We start from the raw sequence: 19,826 nt of genomic DNA, 5'->3' as shown, positions 1-19,826 counted from the left end.
CATTTACCCACTGTTACTTCAGTACATTGCTCAAAACTTTAAAGAAAAACAACTGTTCCTGACCAGTCTGTCACCACCCTGTCTCTGTTCCTTACAAAGCTATTCAGCTGCATACACCAAAACCTACAGGACTCATCAGCAGACAGATGGACACCAGTTCAAACACATGGTTTGTTACAGCTGATCCATTCCCTAATTCTATGATACCCTTACTTGTCATCTCTTAGGCCAAGTGAGACATATTATATACACAGTGATAAATAATAACCTCCAAACATACCCTAACTATTGCATCCTCAAAAGCAATAACAAAACAATTGGACAATACCTTGGCTCCTTGCCTTCCAGCCAGTCCTGGCTTGCCCTGTTCACCCTTTTGTCCCTGCAGGTGATAGTACACAATTTTATAAGGATATAATCTTATCATTTTATAATCTTTTAGCACTGACAACAGGAAGATCTAAAATGTAAAGCTTTCATCTTTCATGGTGATGGCAAAGTGAGTGCAATTTGCTCAGGAGAAGAAACTGCAGTGAAAGACCCAGTTTGAGGTACAGCTCCACGTCTGTAGGAAAAGCTGCAAGTGCCCCATCCAAACCTGCATTTATTACAGCACACTAACAGTCCCAAGGGAAGCTGCTCTGCATGGCACAAGTGTAGGAGTCTCTGATCTGTTCTCCCTTTGCAAATTATTTCTGAAGGGGAAAAACTGAGCACAATGCAAGACTCCCACTCTATACCCTCCCCCCAGAACTCGCTCAGTCTGTGGGATGGTGCTGACCTCAAGAGGTATCAGCAGCACCAGGAGGGACAACAGTGCAGACTAAGGCTCTCTGCAAGTGAATAAAGGCAAGGGAGAGGGACTTCTTGGAGACTCGTGCAGTTGAATGAACTACTAGTGAGTAAAGCTGAAATGGGAACAGAGCAATGACACAATTTTCTTTTTGTTAGCTGAGGCAGTAGAGCTTTGTGGTCTGTCATTCAGTATTCTTTGTCAGACTGGAATGTGTTTAGACTTCCTGTGAAGGTCATTTTAGCATGACAAAGATGACGTTATAGTAAGATACATGTGCAATGGACTATTCTGGCAGTAAGAATTTTGATAAGATATTTAAAAGGTCACTGCAACTCTTATGATGTTGTGAAAGTAGAGCTGAAGTAAAAAAGAACGGATACTTTACCAATTGAATACAGTATTTCAAACACATTTGAACAATTCTAACTTTTAAATTAGTACACAAATTAGACTATATTGCTTCTAAAATGGCATATTTTAAGAATTATATGTTGACAAAATTACAGTCTAATAGCTATCAGTCATCTTGTTCCAGGCCAATACAGCCACGACCCTGACAATAACTTTTCTTTGTAAAACAATGTCTTTGATCTTAGTGATTAAAAACTATTCATTTCTCTTCTCAATTTATGTTAAAGGGAAGGTATAACTCTTGCAAAAATTTCAATGTGACTAACCAGAAAAAACTTGGTAAAATTTTGGTTAACTTGGAGTGTGTTTCAAACTCATTAGACAGTCAGCAGCAAGCAACAGGTCTTTTTATTTGACATAGAAGCAATGACATCTATGAACAGAGCCTCTTTCTCCTGCACATAAATCTGTGAGGACATGGTGTGCTCCAAGGCCAGCTGCATGAAGGAGATGTTTCAGTGTATGCAAATCCACATTTTGAAACACATTCCACAATGAGAGAAAAGCTGTGACAGGAAGACAGAATTGTCATAAATAGATGACTATCACTTAGAAAACATTTAGAAAACTTCCTTCATTACCGGTAAGCCAGGTGGACCTGGGGGACCTTCTTTTCCAGGCTTCCCCTACAAAGGAAAAATGTAAAATAAACAATTTAAAGTGAGGATATTACATTCAAAGAGCATAGCAACTCAATACTGTGCACATAACTGTAAACTGTAAAAAGCCATTAAGGTTATTTTAAAGTGTTCATTGATCATAACTAAAGTTCATAAAAGTCTACAAAACAGGTTCTCCTGTGGAGGATTATTTGTGCCAGACTCCAGCAGTACAAAGTGCCAGGCAAGTACAGAAAGCTTGGTGCAAAATCAGGTTCTTGCAGAAACAAGACAAATGATAAAAGAAATAGAGCAGCAGGCAGCCCTTCCCCCATGGTGAGCTTGAAGGGACACTGAAGGAAAACTCTCTGAACCCCATTTCCTATATGGGACAACTTGAGGAGAAATTGCCTAATGAAAAGGAATAGGGACTTCAAAGGTATCTGAAGCAGGGCAGTAGATGGAAAAGTGAAAACAGAAGGAAGCAGCATGCCAGAGGTATCTGCTGCTTTCCATGGCCCATTTGGGAGTGTCTGCTGGGGTCCTGTATCTTGTGTGGCAACAAGAAACAATTGCTTGAGCAATTCATAACAAAATAAGGAGACAAAGGGAAGGGAGGCAAAATACTACATGGCAGGACAAGGCTTTTGCAAGCAGAAGAATGTGAAAGAAACACAGAAGATGGAGGATTAATAACACATATTGGATAGCAAGAACTTCTAGAACTTTACACTAGTAACACAAATGGAAATTTTCATTGTGTATAGGAATAATAAAAATAACACTCAAGTTTCTCTCTAACACCATCATTGTTATAGCACCATACAACTCAAGAAAGAACAATCCTTAGGTAGTACCAGGGTCTTGTCTTGCTATCTTTTCTTGTGGAAGAAAATGTATTGCAACCACAAAAAGTAGGAGAAAAGTTTCAAAAAAGTTGTGGACTGAATGAAATATTTAATTTGAAAATTATTTTTCTTATTATTGCTTTCATAATGTATTCAAAATCTGTATTCAGAAACTGTTGCAAAGCATTTTGATTTTTTTTTTACTATTTTAGGGCTCTCCCCTGATTATTTATCATTAAGTTGATATGAATTAGTAGTTTTAGTTACTAAGACCCTGTTTTTGTCATTGATTATTTTTTATCTCAAAGTTTGAAAAGCATTTGAATGAAGGTAATAGCTTTCCTTTAACTATCTTCCAAAAAAAGATAAAATCAGGTAAATTTTATTTAATATGAATGTTTTTTAAATAAATATTTTTTCATATACTATGCTGTTAAGGAGTAACTCTTAGGCAACTTCCTTCATATCTCCACACAGCTGCTGTTTGAACAATACTAATTTAAGTCTGCTGCCTTAAGTAAACATGGTGCTTTCTCTTCTACTTATACTTTGTATTACAAAGCCAGTACATGTCTAGCAGAGCACTCTTTTACTAAGTTTTAACAGCAGAACCTTTATACCAAAAAAAAAAAAAAGAAGCAGACTCACAATTAACTGACCCTCAGTCCAAGTACTCCTGTAAGTACAGTCACTTGACTTCCAGCTCTTGTCTAGTTTACTGCAGGAAAGAGCTTTTGAATCTAAGCAAATTTGCTCTGAGTAGCAGCAAGACAAAAACTGGACAGCAACAGTAGTTCAAAACTGTTTTCCACAAAGGACTAACACAAATGTATTCAATGTTTGCACACACCTGTGCTCCTGGCTCTCCTCGGTCACCCTTTTCGCTTTGGGAATCACCAACTGGCCCCTGGAACAAAACTACACTGAGGATACTCAAGTTCTGAAATTCACATTTTCTAAGTTAAATAGATATTTTATAATTTTTATACAGTTGGAATGCTATTAATAGGTATTTTATTCTATTCATTAGTTCTATTCTTGTCACTAAAGGTGGAAATAATTAGTGTAAATACTGCCCTGTAAAGAATAGCATTTACTAGGTGATGCTGCCTGAACATCTGGATTTAAGGGATTTACTTTTGTTCACTTACTGTAAACCCCATTGGCCCTGGGAGTCCTCTTGATCCTTTTTCTCCTTTTTCTCCTTTCAAGTCCTATTACACAGAAAAGAAGAGCTTACTGTGGTGCCTTGGATTTTTCCATGCTTACCATTTCAGTCTGGTTCTACAAATAGGAAATCCTTCTGTCACCAGCAAGATTCTTTGAGCAGAGATGGTTCTACTCAAATGAATAAACAGAAACTTCATATGAATGCTCCTCCCTAAGTCTGTGATGTTTGAAAAAGAAACTGTTTCTGCACATTTCAGAATAGAGCTAGGAAAAACAACCTACCTGTGATTGCATGCAAAAGAACTACAGTAAATATTCCCACAAATGGCAACAAGAAACAAACTCAAATAAACCTTAGTTGCTTCACTGGAGCTAGAGTTACTTCCAGACATAGTTGTAGTGGCTACCTACAGCATCCTTGTCTCTGTGGGTGCAAGATTAGATTATACTACAGTGTAGCACCACTGGGCCACATCCTAAAGTCACTGTCAAGCCAAATTTCATTGTTTAACTATTACCTCCTTAGATTCATGTGCCAAACTATTTATGGAAGGAGTTTTGAGAAGTTTCTAAACAATAATGCCCAATGTTGCTGAAAACTTGCCATTACCTCATGATAAGCCACCACAGCTGTGACTGGAAAGTGCTCCAGGTGCTCTGTATTTGATCTAAACAGGGAGAGCTGGTGTGCCTAAAAGCTGAACCTTGCTTCTGAATCTTTCTTTTCCCTCCTCAATTCAGTCTTGATGTAAACCTCACTTTTATTTCAGCGTATAATGGAGAGGGACTTTGGCTGACTCCATAGATTAGATGCAAATTCCATAAGAAAAATGGAATCAAGAACACATAGAAGACTTGTCCTGTTAATATTTGAATACTTATAATTCTGTCAGCTACTGCTGTTTAATTTCTATATAAGGCCACAATGCAAAAATTTTAATTCACAAAGCAATATTTAAAGCTGAATCAGACTATTTCCTTCCATATGTCTTTCCAACACTTTCCATGATTACTCAGGTTTCAGTGAAAATAACGAGAAAACAAACTACAAAATGTACATGAACATGTTGTAAGCTTTTGCGAAACTCTGGTAGCTCAGAGTCTGACAGTCTCAGTGCCAAGGCCCAGAGGTCAGTGCAGCTGTGGCTTTGATAGCCATTCAGAACATCCATGTAGATTTGGTGAAGCAGAAGTGATTTACTCTTCATGTACTCAGATTTCCAGCAGATGGGGTACTGGTAAGCAAGAGGCATTTCACTGGCATGTGCAGATGTGCACATAGGCTCAGCCAAGCTGGCTCCACACAGACACTCTGAATTTAGAATCTAACTAAACAAGTCTGAAAAACGTTAGGATGGGTAAAAGGAAATGTTATCAGAGCAGTGAAGATGAAAATGTCCTCTCAAAGTAGAACCTAGTCAGATGGCTTATCTGAATGTGATGTTTAACAATTTCACTACCGTCATGTTGTCTGGTCCAGTTAACGTCACAATAACAGTTCCTGGGGGCCCAGGGGGTCCAGTTAACCCAGTGTCACCCTTGAAAGAAAAAGAAAAATAGAGCAAATCACAAGCAGTGTGTTCAAATTACTACTACTATACTTTTGATATCATGAAAATTCTTCTGTCATTATACTCAGCCAAACATTCCGTTAACTCTTACCTTTGTTTGCCATTTAAATTCCAGTAAAAAAAGATATGTGGAAGACTTAACCTTTCCCTAGCTGATTAATACAAAAAATGAATATGCTGATATTTCTTAAAGCTTCTGGAAACAAATTAAATTTTTAATCCTATTTATTTGGTACAAAACTATTTTGAATCAAGCAAAAATATCTCCTTGACTGCAATATTTGTCTCTATTTATGTCAATCAGTAAATTACGTGAACTGTCTTTGGTGACATCCCCCAGACTGCAGTCTGGGTATTCCAGGGAGATCACAGAATCATGGAGCTAACAGACAAAACAAGCTTCCATGTGTCCTTCACAGACAACCTAAGTAGTGAAGTGCACCTTTTAGTTAAGAATCTTTGAGAACTGGCAAAGTCCTCAGTGTGATCTTTCTTGTGGATCTCATCAAAACAATATCCCCAATTTTCAGTGATTTTAAGCCAGGAAGGCTTTTGCATAAATTTGCAGCAGAACAGTAAAGAATGTCTCACTCCTTCATAAGGAAGTAAGATGTCCCATGGTTACATGAGCTACTGCTAATGAATAACCAAGTTTACAGGCTTTTTTTTTCCCCCCCAGGAAACTCCTAGCACATTCCTGATGGTGATTACAATGTTAAAACTGAGTCTGTGCAGGTCAGTTAGCATAATTGTGACATGTCCTAATCTCTTGCAAGAATATTCAGATTAACTGTAGTAGTCCTGCAACTGCAGGCTGGCTGCTGAGAGACAATGTAGGCATTTGTAATAATTCCTGGCTTAATGTCAATTACATGGAATACAAAGTAAGTACATGAAAGACAAGTTATCCAATTTTTATTCAAAACCTGGGGGTTTTGCTTGCATCACAAGGGCTGACACTGAAAATACATTGGACAGAACTTGTGAGATTACAAATGCTACATATTTACCCCTGTTTATCTGCTTAGATAAGCATTTAGGAACACTACACAAAGTACATATATTAATTTAATGCTATGTGCTAATAAATATTAATTACTGGCTTCTCTTCAGTGTCTAATCTTTTGTCTAGACATTTATCTCATTGGCTCTTATGTGAAAACATTTTGACCTTAGGGAACATTGCCATGTTTTCATTTTTCAACAAAAGACTCCCACATATATACTGAAAATTTGTATTTTACAGGACTTCCCCAAGCATTTCACCATAGCAAATCAGAAAATGCAGAAAACAGAAACAAAACTTATAAAATGTTTAAAGCTTCTTATAAAATTACCTTCCTTCCTTTGGCTCCTATTACTTTCAGTCCCATAAGACCCTGAAAAAAAATCCCCAAATGTTATTTTTTTAAATTTTACAAACACTTAAACATGGGTTGATTCATGTTACACATAACAGAAGTTTTCATTTTTTTACCAATCTGAGACTACCTTAGGTCCAGGAGGTCCTGGTTTTCCTGGCATGCCCTACAAAACACACAAAAAAATCCTCAGCTAAAAACTTACAATCTTCTAAGTCTCTGATATAGGTGTTTTGAAGTATCCAACTTCCACAGAACTTCTATCCCATTTTTATTCCCCTCCACCTTTACAACTGCAAGCCATTGTCAGCAGGTGACAGATTGTTTACACAGTATAGTTGCAAACATATGCATCTCTCAATGTTATGCATATTAGTGTTTAAAGTGAATTAATAGATAGTTATTTGAAAATTAAAATTTATGCCTACATGGACAAGGTATGCTTCTGAAAATATAGAAATTATCATGCATAAAAATAATCAAAAGAAACTGAAAAAAATCAGATGTGTGCAGAAAAACACAGTTTTTACATACACCTGTCTAGATCTCAAATAAGTCTGGGAGAATCAAGTACTTGTATCTGTGTAATTCCATAGGGTTTAGGGACAATCACAGGTTAAAGTAACAAGTGAAACAAATTCATACTAATGGTCCTGGAGGGCCCTGTGGTCCAAGTTCCCCAGGATATCCTTGAGCACCCTGGGCACCCTGCATATTAAAAAAGAAACAGGAATCAATCTCATGGCAAGATTATGAGCAAAACACAACACCAAATTCAATGAAGTGAATGAGAAACAGAGGAGCAGCTCTGCTTCTGAATTTCCTTCTCCTGTCTCAGGGAAACACAGAAGTATAATTCTTCCTCACTGTTTCATTATTTGGCATATGTTTTGAAACATGAGAAAACATCTGTTCTAAAACTAAACTACTCAAGTGAGGATGTAAGCAAGTCCTCTAAGAAATGTGGACTCATAATCCATATGGTCTATTAATGCCTCTAATAAGCTTTCAATCCTTCAAATATTCTATGCAATAAATCCTATACTTTAAAGTTTTTTCAAAGAAATGGAAAATAGAAAATAAAAATATTTATTTTAATTTAATGCTCTCTGTTTATTCCAATAGTTAGAAGAAATGTCAGCCCTGCCTTCCCCTGAAAATGTTCATTCTTGAAATATGGACCAGTCTTTGCTTTGTTAGTACTCTAGAAGTTTAGCTGGTCTATCCTGTTCAGTCTTCAATGGGAATTTTAGCAGTTGGACTTGATGGCCATTATAGGTCCCTCCCAGCTGAACTATTCTATTCTATATGCGTAGGGGTAAACTCATAGATCTGTGACCAGTTTTCCTCCCTACCTGAAGTACTGTTTTACTGCAATCTGACTGGCCTGCAAACTGACTGATTTTGGTTTAGAAATCAGTGACACAATTGTAAAAAACACTGTTTCTATATTAAGTAAATAATTAAGTCATGTAAAATACCAAACAATTGTAATATATACTCATGTTATATAGAAAGTGCTTATACATATAACTGTATATTTTTATACGTATCTATCTCAGCACCCATTATTTTGAGTTACCTGGAGACCAGGCATTCCTGGTAATCCAGGATCACCTTTTGCACCATACTCTTGGCTATATCCCTCTGCAGGGTACCCCTGGACAATTAGATAAAAAGAAACATAAAAAGTTATGCTGCAGAACTCTGTAGTGCAACAAATCTTCTAATACAGTTTGTAGGGAAATAAGCAACATCAGAAGTGCATAATGATGGAAACTGTCTACTATGGATAGTTCTACTATTAAAAAAGATACACACAAATTGTTGATAACCAATAAATATTTCATGTCACATCTTGCAAAAAACTGACCTTCTCTCCTTTGATACCAGCAACTCCCTAGGAAGAAGAACAATCATATTGAAACAGAAAAATAAAAGTGCTGAAATAACACACTTTAAACAGTGTCTAAGCTTTGTGCTCTTCAGATGATTTATTTTCATGAAGAAGGTACATAGTCAGGTTCATGTTTACTGGGCCAGACTTCAATTTAAGAAGAATGACTATTTTTAAACAATATGCCCTATCTCACAGGTACAACTCTATAACTGAAGGCAGAACAGCTTTGACACCTGAAATTAATAAATGAATAAACAAAATCAGCAAAGCTGGTAAAATAAAGATCATATTTATAAGTTAGTAGATTTGAAGCCACTAGAACTTAAAAAGACAGCATTTCTTTTCCATTTGTTTAAAAGTTTCTCTTTCAAACACATTTCTACAGTGAAAAAAACCCCAAATCCTGGGATCAGAGCAGTGTACCCGGAGTGAGAAGTTCTGGGTTTGATTCCTGGTTCTTAACAACTTAATTAAGCCATTACTTCCTCAAAGATACTTAGGCATGAACTGAAACTGCAATCTATTAAATATATCTTGAACACTTTTAGGGGTAAATTTTCATGGGTATCCCATGAGAACTAACTCCAGTCAATGAATTTCATGCAGTCACTAGCTAAGAAGTTGAGGCCCAACGTGTAGACAATAAGGCATTACTTTTAACTTTGTTCTCTTTATCACACAGTTTTCATACTAATAAAATGGGGATACCTATATAGTTCAACTGTTGTCAGCATGAGCTACCATGAGGCTTTATTCTCCTTCAGGGACTGGCTTTGTGTGGTGGGAATGCACACAATCATGAATTTCACACTTACTGGAAGGCCTGGAGCACCTCTTCGACCTGGAGGACCTGGAAATCCTTGGTCACCCTGAAAGTAGTAAGAGTAACTGTTAATGCATTTTATGGTTTATTATTTGGCCTGATTTTGTCAAATGATCACAGAAGTTTTCTATGCTATCACAACTAAGTGCACTGTGAGTTCATGACCACTGTATTTTGCTAGAAGAGGATTTTTCTTGCATTTTATGCAGCTTGACTTCTACCCTAGACTGTTCAGATTAGTTCACAGTTTCACTAGAAATCAGTGATTTTCTGTAATAGGGATTATTCTGACTCCTTTCAGAATGCTCATAGAGCAAAGAAAACCTGGTAAATCTGTTACTTAACATTGAGCCTTTTCACTTAATTACTTTCAGGATTTATGAATTGCCAACTGCAAGCTAGATAGTGGCAAAATAAAAATGGATTAGCTATCTTCTTTATAACCCATTGCAACAAAAGGAGACATTGGACAAAAGTGATTAGGTCTCCTGGATTTAATGAAAAAAGTATTATCTGTCAAAATATCAAATGTTATTCTTATCTTTTAGCCAAGGCCATTAGAATGCATTATTGAAGTATTTATTTTGCACAAAAAAGTAGCACTTTTCCTTTCTCTGGTCCCATGACACAAGTTTTTCTAGCTGATAAAGTCACAAAGCAAAACAAATCAAAGTTGTAGATTGGGGGAAATTTAGATCACTTTTTCTCCATTCCCATGCACAGCCAAATGCAATCTCCAGAACACTCAGCTTGGTTTGTACCTTTGTGCCATTGCATCCTGGAACACCTGGGAGCCCAGGAGGACCAACAGTTCCTGGTTCACCCTAAAAGAAGCACGAAAATTGACACAAGCTTTGTTTTTGTACATTCATATTGCCTTTCAGAAACACTGAAAGAGTTTATGTTGGAGCAATGTTTCACAAGACTTGACAGATTACAATGTGTTCTTAAATCATTACAATGACTAAGAATTGCTGATGCCAAGATTTTTATCTCTAGGCCAATTGACAGAGACAATGCTGATGTTGAGACTAGAGTGAGCACATTGAGCTGAGGGTAATTGTGCACAAAAGACTGAAGTAAGAGAGAAATGGTTAAATCAGTTTCATTTCTACTTACGGGAAGGCCTGGAGGACCTGAAAATCCAGGTATTCCTGGGACTCCCTAATGATATTAAACCAGAGAAGTAATATTATGAATATTAAACAAAAGCTCATTAGGCAATTTTTCTTTGATTACAGTCATATTAAGAATCAATGAAAGTATGATTTTATTAAAAGATCATTACTTCCTTAGCTCTTCTGACTGTGAACCGAGCATAATGGTTACACACAGGTAACACACACTGGTTTTGCCCACAAGGAAAAATCCCAAACAACTCTTTGTGGTGTTCTAGTCTGAATTTTTCACTGCATAGCCAAATATTAAATACATACAGCAACAACCTTGGATGTAAGGTGCAGCAAAAAAGGGCAAGAGTTCTAGAAATAAATAATACTAGTATATACACTGTGTCATAAATTTTAACCATACGTTGAAATCAGACATAATGTATTGCTTTTATTTTCACAAATTATTGAACCAAGTTGGCAATTACCATGACATCTAATACATGAAAGTTTGTTTAAAATACAAACACTTACTCGGATACCTTTGGGTCCAACTAAGCCTGTAAGCCCTGGAGAACCCTAGATCAAAAATGGAAACTCATGTTTTTTGGTACATTTCAATTGAGAAAGAGCACATAAATGTCAACAGGACACGCAATATTTTCAATATCAATACCAATATGTGCACACAAAGTCAGCTATATAAATAAATAAAGCCATTCCATACTGCAGGCAACCAGGTATTTCCTAAACAGGCCAAGATCTATCTTAAAAAACATGTTTCCCTGCAAATTTTCTTAAATCTATTTTTCATATTTGCCTCATTAGTAGCTTGTTTGCTTTCTTTTCTGCAACAAATGTCAAGATGTTAATTGATACAAAGACAAAAATTGAGGTATGCTGCAAAAATCTGTCTAGGCCTATGTTCATTGTATCTGGCAGTTTAGTCCAGCTGCTTTAGCACTGGCCAATGGACAACTGACAACAAAGCCCATGGTCATATCAGCTCTACTCTGATGCAGTAAAAATGACCCTTGCAGCTGATGACCAAACAACATCTCTACCAAATGGGAAGCTCTAAAACAGGTTTTGGTGTGGTTTTGTAAAACAGAATAGTCTACACAGCCATAGCTAACTTTGACTGTCAAGCACAGTAGTTTCTCTGTGTGTATCTCTGTCTCACATACATACCTACCTTTGGTCCCTGTGGCCCTGGAGGCCCTTCTGGACCAGGAAAGCCTCTTTGACCAGGTGGACCTGGAACACCAGGAAAGCCTTTTTCACCCTGTAAACATTAAAATAATTAAACTCTTCAAATATCCATGAATTCTCCTTTTGATAGCTTATTTCTGAGGCATTCATTACTTTCAGTACCCCTTGGCTTTCTGCTGCTGTGGCAGATCCACTGCCCTTGTTAACACTGACCTGTTTTTGTGGTCCATCTCTGGGCTGCCTTGGCCCCACAGCACCACATGCTTGTAAGTATGGCTGAATTATCAGAGCACAAGATAGTACTCAGGATTTTGTAGAGTACAGATGTTAGCTGACAGCATTAAAAGTTTAAGAAAGCAGCTGATATGTATTCCTTATTAATATTTCTGTATTATGTTTAGCAACAAAAATTGAGAGACTTAATGGCTGCTTGTCACAGCATGTGCCACAGCACACACTGCAGTTGAGACAGCCACAATACACAGAGTATCATCACACAACTTCAGAAAGCTTCAACCCATACAGAGCAACACCACACCATTTCAGAAGGCTGCAAGAGTCAGCTCTTCTTGTTCTTTAGCCCAGCCTTTTATTCCCTCCTGTTGATGCCCTGCACCTGTGTGCCCTCTGCTCCCTTTGGTGGTTGGGCAGTGCCCCTGGGCACTCCATGGCTCATTGCTGTCAGTGCTGCTCACAGCTGTGCCCGTTGGGGATGAGGCTTGGCCAGCCCCATCCCAATCACCACAAACTGTGTGCCTACAGTTTCTGCTGTAAACCAAATCAGTTCCAAACCATCAATTTCTCTTCATGAAAACCAAGGAAGAAAACAGTGGGAGTCAAATACAACAAAACCATTCAGACAGACTAAAACCCCCTTTCTTTACATGATAAATATCTTAAATTTTTCTGAATCTAATCAAATTACTTTTTCACTTTTTTTTTTTAAGATCAAATTCAAATAAATAAACTAAAGGAAACACAATTGAAGGTATGGAAACAGAATACAGAAGACCAAGCTAGAGTGAAAGGGGCATTTTTAGTTTTTTAGTTAAATATAGAAGATGCAAGTCTTAATTTGGTTTAAATGATATGTTTCAAGCCTGGAAGCTCATGGAAAAGGTGTTTCAGCCCTTCAGACAGCAGCAATTTAGTATGCTCTTTTTTACATCAGTGAAGAGCTGCTGGTTCAAGACATCACAGCATGACATGGGAGAGACAGAATGGGATTATCAGTTCTCTCAGAGCCAATTTTCCTATTGCTTTATACAAAATTATACAAAGAAAGCATGTGAAATTTTGCTGCGACAAAGTTTGATTGTTCTATTTGATGTACAAGACAGAAGCCAAGAGATGTCTCTGGGAAGCCAAAATATTCTGGCTTTTCCCTGCACCAATTCTCACTCTTCAAAATCCCACAAACTCACCAGATTTTAAATAGCTTCTGAATGAAATAAAAATTTTAAAAATAGTAATTACATATATTTGTATCTCTCAAGACAGAATGTAATCCCATAATACTTTGACACATATAAAATAAGAATTGCATTATAAAGATTGTGTGAGAGCTATATAAGAAATCGGCATAGCTTTTTATAAAAAAGTTTATTTCTATTTTATGTTCTGCCGCAGCATCCCAAGGTAGGAGGATGACTGCTATCCCAGGATGAGCCGCTGGAGGGGGTTCGGCGCCAGCTCCCAGGAAAACCCAACTCCACCTGCCTGCCCGTGCCAAGAGCCACGCGGTGCTGCTGAATCCAGAGCTCTCCTGACAGCTTCACTGCCCTCTCTACAGAAAAGGCAATTTTAGCTACACTTTCTTCTTAGCAGATCGACAAGATTTGAAGATTTTCAGGTTGGAGAATTCTAAACACTGAATAATGACCAAAACATGTTGATTAATGCCATTATCCTGATTTTCTGCATGTAAAACTTCATCAGTCTAAACAATTATTTACTCTTAGCCACAAATTGTTCAGTTATTTTCCATGGAACTGATAAAGACAAGTTGTGGGTGTCCATTTTATTAATATTTCTCTTTTAGTGGGAAGCTTATTTTTTTCTAGGTTTTCAACTGGTTTCAATTTCACTGTTTAGGACAAAGTCAGGTTAGACCAACTAGTAATATGAAAAATAAACAGGGAGATTTTACTAAAAATATTAGTATTCTCCTTTCCCACTTATTAATATATATTTTAATAATGAGCATATTTACTTCCAGATAAATTTTCTCCAACTTCATAAAAGGAGATGGGACGAATCAGTGGGACTAACCATAGTCCTAGATCTTTATAGATGTCTGAAATCTGTTGATAAGGTTAAGTATGGCAACTTCTGTGTTCATGGCTCACCTAATTTGCAACCATGACTTCTTCAATAATGCCCCTTTCATTTGTGAATCAGTTGTTCTTCCAACTGCGAGCAGGAGTTCCAAAGAATTTTTGGCATTTGTGTAATTTAGGTTTTTCTAAAAGCCACTCAGAGCCTCTGCCAAGCTGCTATTGGCAACAGGCAGAGCTGTGGATCTGTTACTGCTGATGGATTTGCTGCTCCTTCAGTGTTGGCAAGGTGTTTGTGATTAGGACCCAGAAACTCATGCCCTGCTTGATATACAAGAAGTTTATCTGTTCGATGCCAGCATGTGCAGCTTTCCTTCAGGAACTGGCAAAGGGGGGTGGGCAGGGTCCAGAGATGGAAAGAGGGAAGCACTGAGCATGAGACTCCTGATGGCATTATGAAATTTATAACAGGAGAGCAGCTGCCAAGGTAATGGCATTTGTTAGGGGTTAGTGAAAGAGACCTGGTGTTTTTGGGCAGTTGTTCTGCTGGTGTCCAAACATCATACAGTGCTGTAAACATAATAATGCAGAAAAAAATTCAGTTGAAAAGGCTTGGTTAAACAGTTTCCCCAAAGTTAACAGAACTTTGTAAGGTAATCGTTCTCTGTAGACTCTATTGGCAAATTACCATCATGCACTAAATTCACTCACTGTATCAACTGAAGTAATGTACCAACAATTTCCGAGTATTTAAGGTAATATTCAAAAAGGAAAATGTATCTGTTCTTACCTTACTACCTTTTGTGCTATCACAAAAGCATGGACTTTTACCTTTGCATACACAGTTCTGAAAAACAAAAATACAAACGTTATAATACAATTCTTTTTCTCATTGAGTTGTTTGGAGAGAGGCAAGTAAGATCTCAGTGGTTTTAGTAAGTAATTATTTCACAAATAATAAAACTTGTAAAAAAATGTTTGTGATGAGGCAATTCACAACAGTGGCAAAGAGCTCATTATTCCTCTGTATTGTCTGTTGAGACAAATAAGAGCACTAGTGAGATCTTGCAGACAGAATTCACTACCCCCTACAATTTCTCACATTACAACAGTCACAGTGTTTCAAATTTGTAACTTTTGTGTTTCTTTTATGATGGAGGAATAATGCTGCAAGTAGTTGCTGCTCTGTATGGACTTGACAATTCCTTACAGTTGCTGCTTGTCTTTTAGGTGGTCGAACTTAGGGAAGATGATGCCATCCATCAATTTAAAAACAGCTACAGGGAGCAGTCCTCCAGTGAACAGATACTTAAACATTAATTTACAAAATAAAGCAGAAATTAAAATCAGTTGTCTATTGAAAGGCAAATCCTCAAGAAATTATTGTGTCTGCCTCTGATTTATAGACAGATGAATAGGTGGCTACTTGATATTTCAAGCTAGATTTCTGAAGAAATGCAAACATTAAACAGTTAATTCTTTGTCATACTTAAAGAAGACTCACTCTTACTGTGATCTGACAGCTAGAATTCAAGTGGTACTGCATCAGAAATTTGGAAAACAAAGGTATCATGTGAAACAGAAACAATCTAACTATGCTACCTTTACTATTATATTAATCAATATGATTATATCACCAGGAATACAAGAATAAGAACTAGTGCAGAATCAACAACAAACAGTATCCTGATTTCTTCTTGGTGAGATCAGTCAGTCTGGCACTGGATAATCTAAATTCATCAAGTCAGTTATATGACAGATATTTTAAGCCTTTAAGCATCAATACAAGAGAATAAATTATTTTGAGATGTATATCTCAAAATAAATTTGGGATCGTTTATAATAGAACTGATTTTCTTGTTCCTTATTCAATGACAGTACCTTGCATACCAAACCATTCTCTTCAAAAGTGATTATTGGTAGAGGTCTGCTAAGCAATACAAAAAAGGGCAGTTGCTCAAGGTAAGATGTATACACAGATATGTACTATTATAATTCTATAGACCTTCATGGAGTTGTACCTTATTCCTGCCTGTGAAAGCAAAGTAGAAGCAGTATGCTTTGCATACAGATCTTTCCAACATCTGTATGCAAAGCACAGTTTTCAGGACATGTAGAGAAATCCAAAAATGAAGCTACTCTCCCATAAGAGGTATAATCTGCAGAAGATTTGATGTGTACAGATACAGAACAAACCCTTTTATCTTATAATCAAAGATGATCCAATGTGAAGAGAAATGCATGAACATGTAGAAAATTATGACACTATACAATTAATCTAAGTTAATAAACTATTGAAAGAAAGAGAGCCTTTGCTCTTCAAGAAGTCAGAATGCTTAGAGTATGTTTAATTTGCCATTAGGAAGCTTTCAGATCTATTTAGGTCTTTTTGTGTACACATATCACTCTAAACTAAACTGAAAAGACCAATGATTTAACATTACACAGTCAGTTAGCTGGATAATACTAAATGTTTTGGCATATGATTTTTTATGTAAGATTAGATTACGCCTTCTGTACAGGAGCTTTGAACCAAAAAATCATTGCTCACTTATACTGCAGGATGCTTTCACATCCTTCCAAGATGCCTGCAGCTTCTTTATCAAAGGATCATACAAACCCAATATGATGTTTCCAGGTTATAAAATAAGGAAACTGAATATTAGGTATTAACAGTTTATTGAAAATTCTCACAATAACATCTATATAAATAAGTGTATTAACCAAAGCCACAGGTTTAACTGCATATTTTTTGGTTTTGTGATTTTCATTATAATAATTTACATTTCTTTCAAATATTTGATGAAGAATATTTTTGATCTAAAATCTAGGTCAAAGGATACAGCCAGATCATTATATGAATATCAAATCAATTCACCAATGAACCAAAATTAAAACCCCACAGCACTTGGAGTAATTTACAGAGGAGCTCTTCTCCAAAGTGTTTTTAGTGATAGTTACAGTGTTATATTAAACAGATACATGATTCCAGTGGTACACGCTGAGGCACATTTACTGCACTGGTTAATGTTTGGTTCAGTGGGTGCATCCTTATCCATAACACTGAATTGCCCTTCCTACACTATGGGGTTGGATTCTATGGGGCTCTGACCTCTTCCTGTTCCTGATTCAGAGAGTAACTTAACCAACTTAGAAAGTAAGAAATAACATATTACAGATTATAGTGTCACCCATGCAAAGGTTAATGTAGATTGAGCATGGCTCTGCTACTCCAGCCACTGCAGTGGTGGCAACTTAATTTGGAGAGAATCTTACACAGTTCTCAGCACCTTGCCAGTAGCACTGGTTACTTGCAGAATGTCAGAGAGTGTATTTAGAGATGTTATCAAACATGAATATGCCAAAGGATGTGACAAAGTGTTAATGTAAGGAGAAGAGCAAGCAATGCCAGTCTTCCTATTCTGTCCCTAGCACAGGCTCTGAGTGCTGCCACTCACACTGGTGGGGCAGCACAGTCCTACCAGGAATGGTTTAAAGGCAGGAAGGTGGAGTACAGAGGAACAGAGCCAAAGTGAGGATGGTCCCATATTTCTCCACTGATCTATTTTTTGAATGATATATACAATGACAGAACTGACAGAGTCTTTGTTTTTCCAGATCCAGAGAAGATCAGGGTAGCTCAGCTACAATTTCAAAATACATATTTGTATTAAAAATACTGCATCTAGGACAGAGAGGCAGCAAAATGTGTTGCTGCAGGAAACAAGCACCATATCCTTTAAGTATATTTCAGACCAAGAGAACACAGGATATTGAGATGAAAGCTGAGATGAAATTAATTTTAATGTGTAGGAATATAGTAAAGTGGCTGAAGTGGGGCTTAAGTTTGCACTTTTGGCCTGACTGGTCTTTAATTTCATGGGTGAACTCCACTGATGCCCGAAGTAAATCCTGGTTAACATAAATGAAAGATGACTGTGCAACATGAGGTATTTTAAAATGAATTAAAAGGAGTGCAGGGGATAGCCATTAATTACTGTGGACAGTAAAAATAGCCCAGGTCTCTCAAGTGAGTGATGAAGCTGTTGCTTTCCTTCACTGGTTGTTCTAACTGCTGATCAGACTTATTTTTAAAAGTGCATAACTAATTTTTCATTTAAACTTGATACTTATTAGCATCTCACCTACTCTGCCATTAGGTCTTTATCTCCTGACTTAAGGAATCATTGAATTAGAACTCTATCACTATGTGGAACAAGACTTACTGGAAAATATCTATTTTTCTGTGATGCCACTCTTTTATACTTTTCCATCTTTCTGCTCATTAATGATATCCTGAGCAGCCTGAAAATATGCACATCATCACAGTAGTCCTAAGTGGAAGCTAATTTCAAGTTTTCTGTAATTTCTCTTAAATGCCAATACTTATTAAAAATTATGTATCAGTGAGACAGCTCCTTTAAGTCTTGATGGTGAATTTTCAAGAGCTGCTGACACATGGAGATTTTTGAATTCTTCCTGGGCTGTCTCAGTGCAGAGCAATCACTTTACACATCCCAGCTGCGTCTATAAATCACAACTGAGCACATAGAATAACCCTGCTCCAACAGTTGATGTTAATATAGTGCTTAAAACGTCAAAAGGCCCATTTCAGTCATTCTCTACTACCTGTTTTCTATTGCAGCTAATAAAGGTGGGAATAATACATTGTGATTACAAGAAGTGGAAAGTTTTGCTCTGCCATTTATTCACACTGCAGATTTGTGTTGGGGTAGGTATGCTGCACATATGTTAAATGTCGTACTTTCTGAAGAACATGATGGTGGTAGCTAGAGTTTCTAGCTTGGATACAGTTACAGTTTTGAAAATTTATCCTAACCTGCACAAGAGGATCTGAGGGCAAAGCTTTACAGAAAAAAACTTTTTTCCCACTGTGAGAAAAGCTGTATAAAGAAAATCTTTTTCTTCTGATGCACCTGTATTAAGACACTTATCTAGATTAGCGCAGTCAGGAATTCTAGCTAGACAAGGTGGATATGTGACCATGGCAGCATATTCCTCATGTTGCACAACTGCAAATCACCATGGAGCATGCAAGGTCCTGGAGAATGAGGTCCCCTCACTCCAAAACATTGCTGTCAAAACAAAATACCAGTCTCACAATTAGAATCTGTATACTAAAAGTTTTTCATGCATTCTAAGCATCAAACATGAATTCATTAAAATTATCAAAGACCACGAAGAACTTTGTGTTTTTTTAGTGATTGCTGGACCAGTACAACAAAACCAAATTATTAAGCCTTCAATAAGTATAGACAACGTAGAGCAGAAATAGGAGATGATGAGATGAAGGAAAATATGTCAGTTCCCAAACCCTGAAACATTGTGTAGTCATTTGTGAACTGGAAGGCAGCCAGACATTCCTACCTTAGAAGACTCCTGTTAACAGCCATGTATGCTATCACAATTCACAGCATTTTGCTTACCAGTTGAATACCTAGCACAGGATGAAAATTATTTCATTTGGACTTTCCATTATAAAGAAATACACCTGTAACTTAACTAATAGCACCCAACACAGAGAGCCTGGATCTAAAAGACACAGCAGGAGACAACTGCTCTGCTGCAGGCAGTGCAGCTGTTGAATAAGCTCCAATAAGCACCTGTAATGGGAACCCTGCTCAGGGAATAGCTATTGAATCAAAATGCCTCGTTGGTGACACAGGCCTTGTATTACTGGTTATGAGCTGCTTTCAGTGTGAGGTGCAGGAGAGAAGTCCTAAACATTT

At 37.1% G+C, this 19,826-nt stretch overlaps 1 protein-coding gene across 1 annotated transcript in view; it reads right to left on the bottom strand.

Annotated features, from left to right (window-relative positions):
* Positions 1-19,826, bottom strand: part of COL4A3 (collagen type IV alpha 3 chain) — a 53,993-nt gene that overhangs the window by 27,999 nt on the left and 6,168 nt on the right. Inside the window, exons 2-17 of the mRNA XM_066556599.1 lie at positions 14,867-14,923; positions 11,784-11,873; positions 11,123-11,167; positions 10,599-10,643; positions 10,241-10,303; positions 9,472-9,525; positions 8,630-8,656; positions 8,339-8,416; positions 7,402-7,464; positions 6,887-6,922; positions 6,733-6,774; positions 5,285-5,362; positions 3,806-3,868; positions 3,505-3,561; positions 1,789-1,833; positions 329-382 (exon numbers count right to left, since the gene is read on the bottom strand). Coding sequence (XP_066412696.1) covers positions 329-382; positions 1,789-1,833; positions 3,505-3,561; positions 3,806-3,868; positions 5,285-5,362; positions 6,733-6,774; positions 6,887-6,922; positions 7,402-7,464; positions 8,339-8,416; positions 8,630-8,656; positions 9,472-9,525; positions 10,241-10,303; positions 10,599-10,643; positions 11,123-11,167; positions 11,784-11,873; positions 14,867-14,923 — 897 coding nt within the window. The remainder of the gene's footprint in view (positions 1-328; positions 383-1,788; positions 1,834-3,504; positions 3,562-3,805; positions 3,869-5,284; positions 5,363-6,732; positions 6,775-6,886; positions 6,923-7,401; positions 7,465-8,338; positions 8,417-8,629; positions 8,657-9,471; positions 9,526-10,240; positions 10,304-10,598; positions 10,644-11,122; positions 11,168-11,783; positions 11,874-14,866; positions 14,924-19,826) is intronic.

Source organism: Molothrus aeneus, chromosome 10, assembly GCF_037042795.1.
Source record: "Molothrus aeneus isolate 106 chromosome 10, BPBGC_Maene_1.0, whole genome shotgun sequence".
In the NCBI taxonomy this organism is placed as follows: domain Eukaryota; kingdom Metazoa; phylum Chordata; class Aves; order Passeriformes; family Icteridae; genus Molothrus; species Molothrus aeneus.
This window is presented reverse-complemented; position numbering and strand designations above follow the sequence as displayed.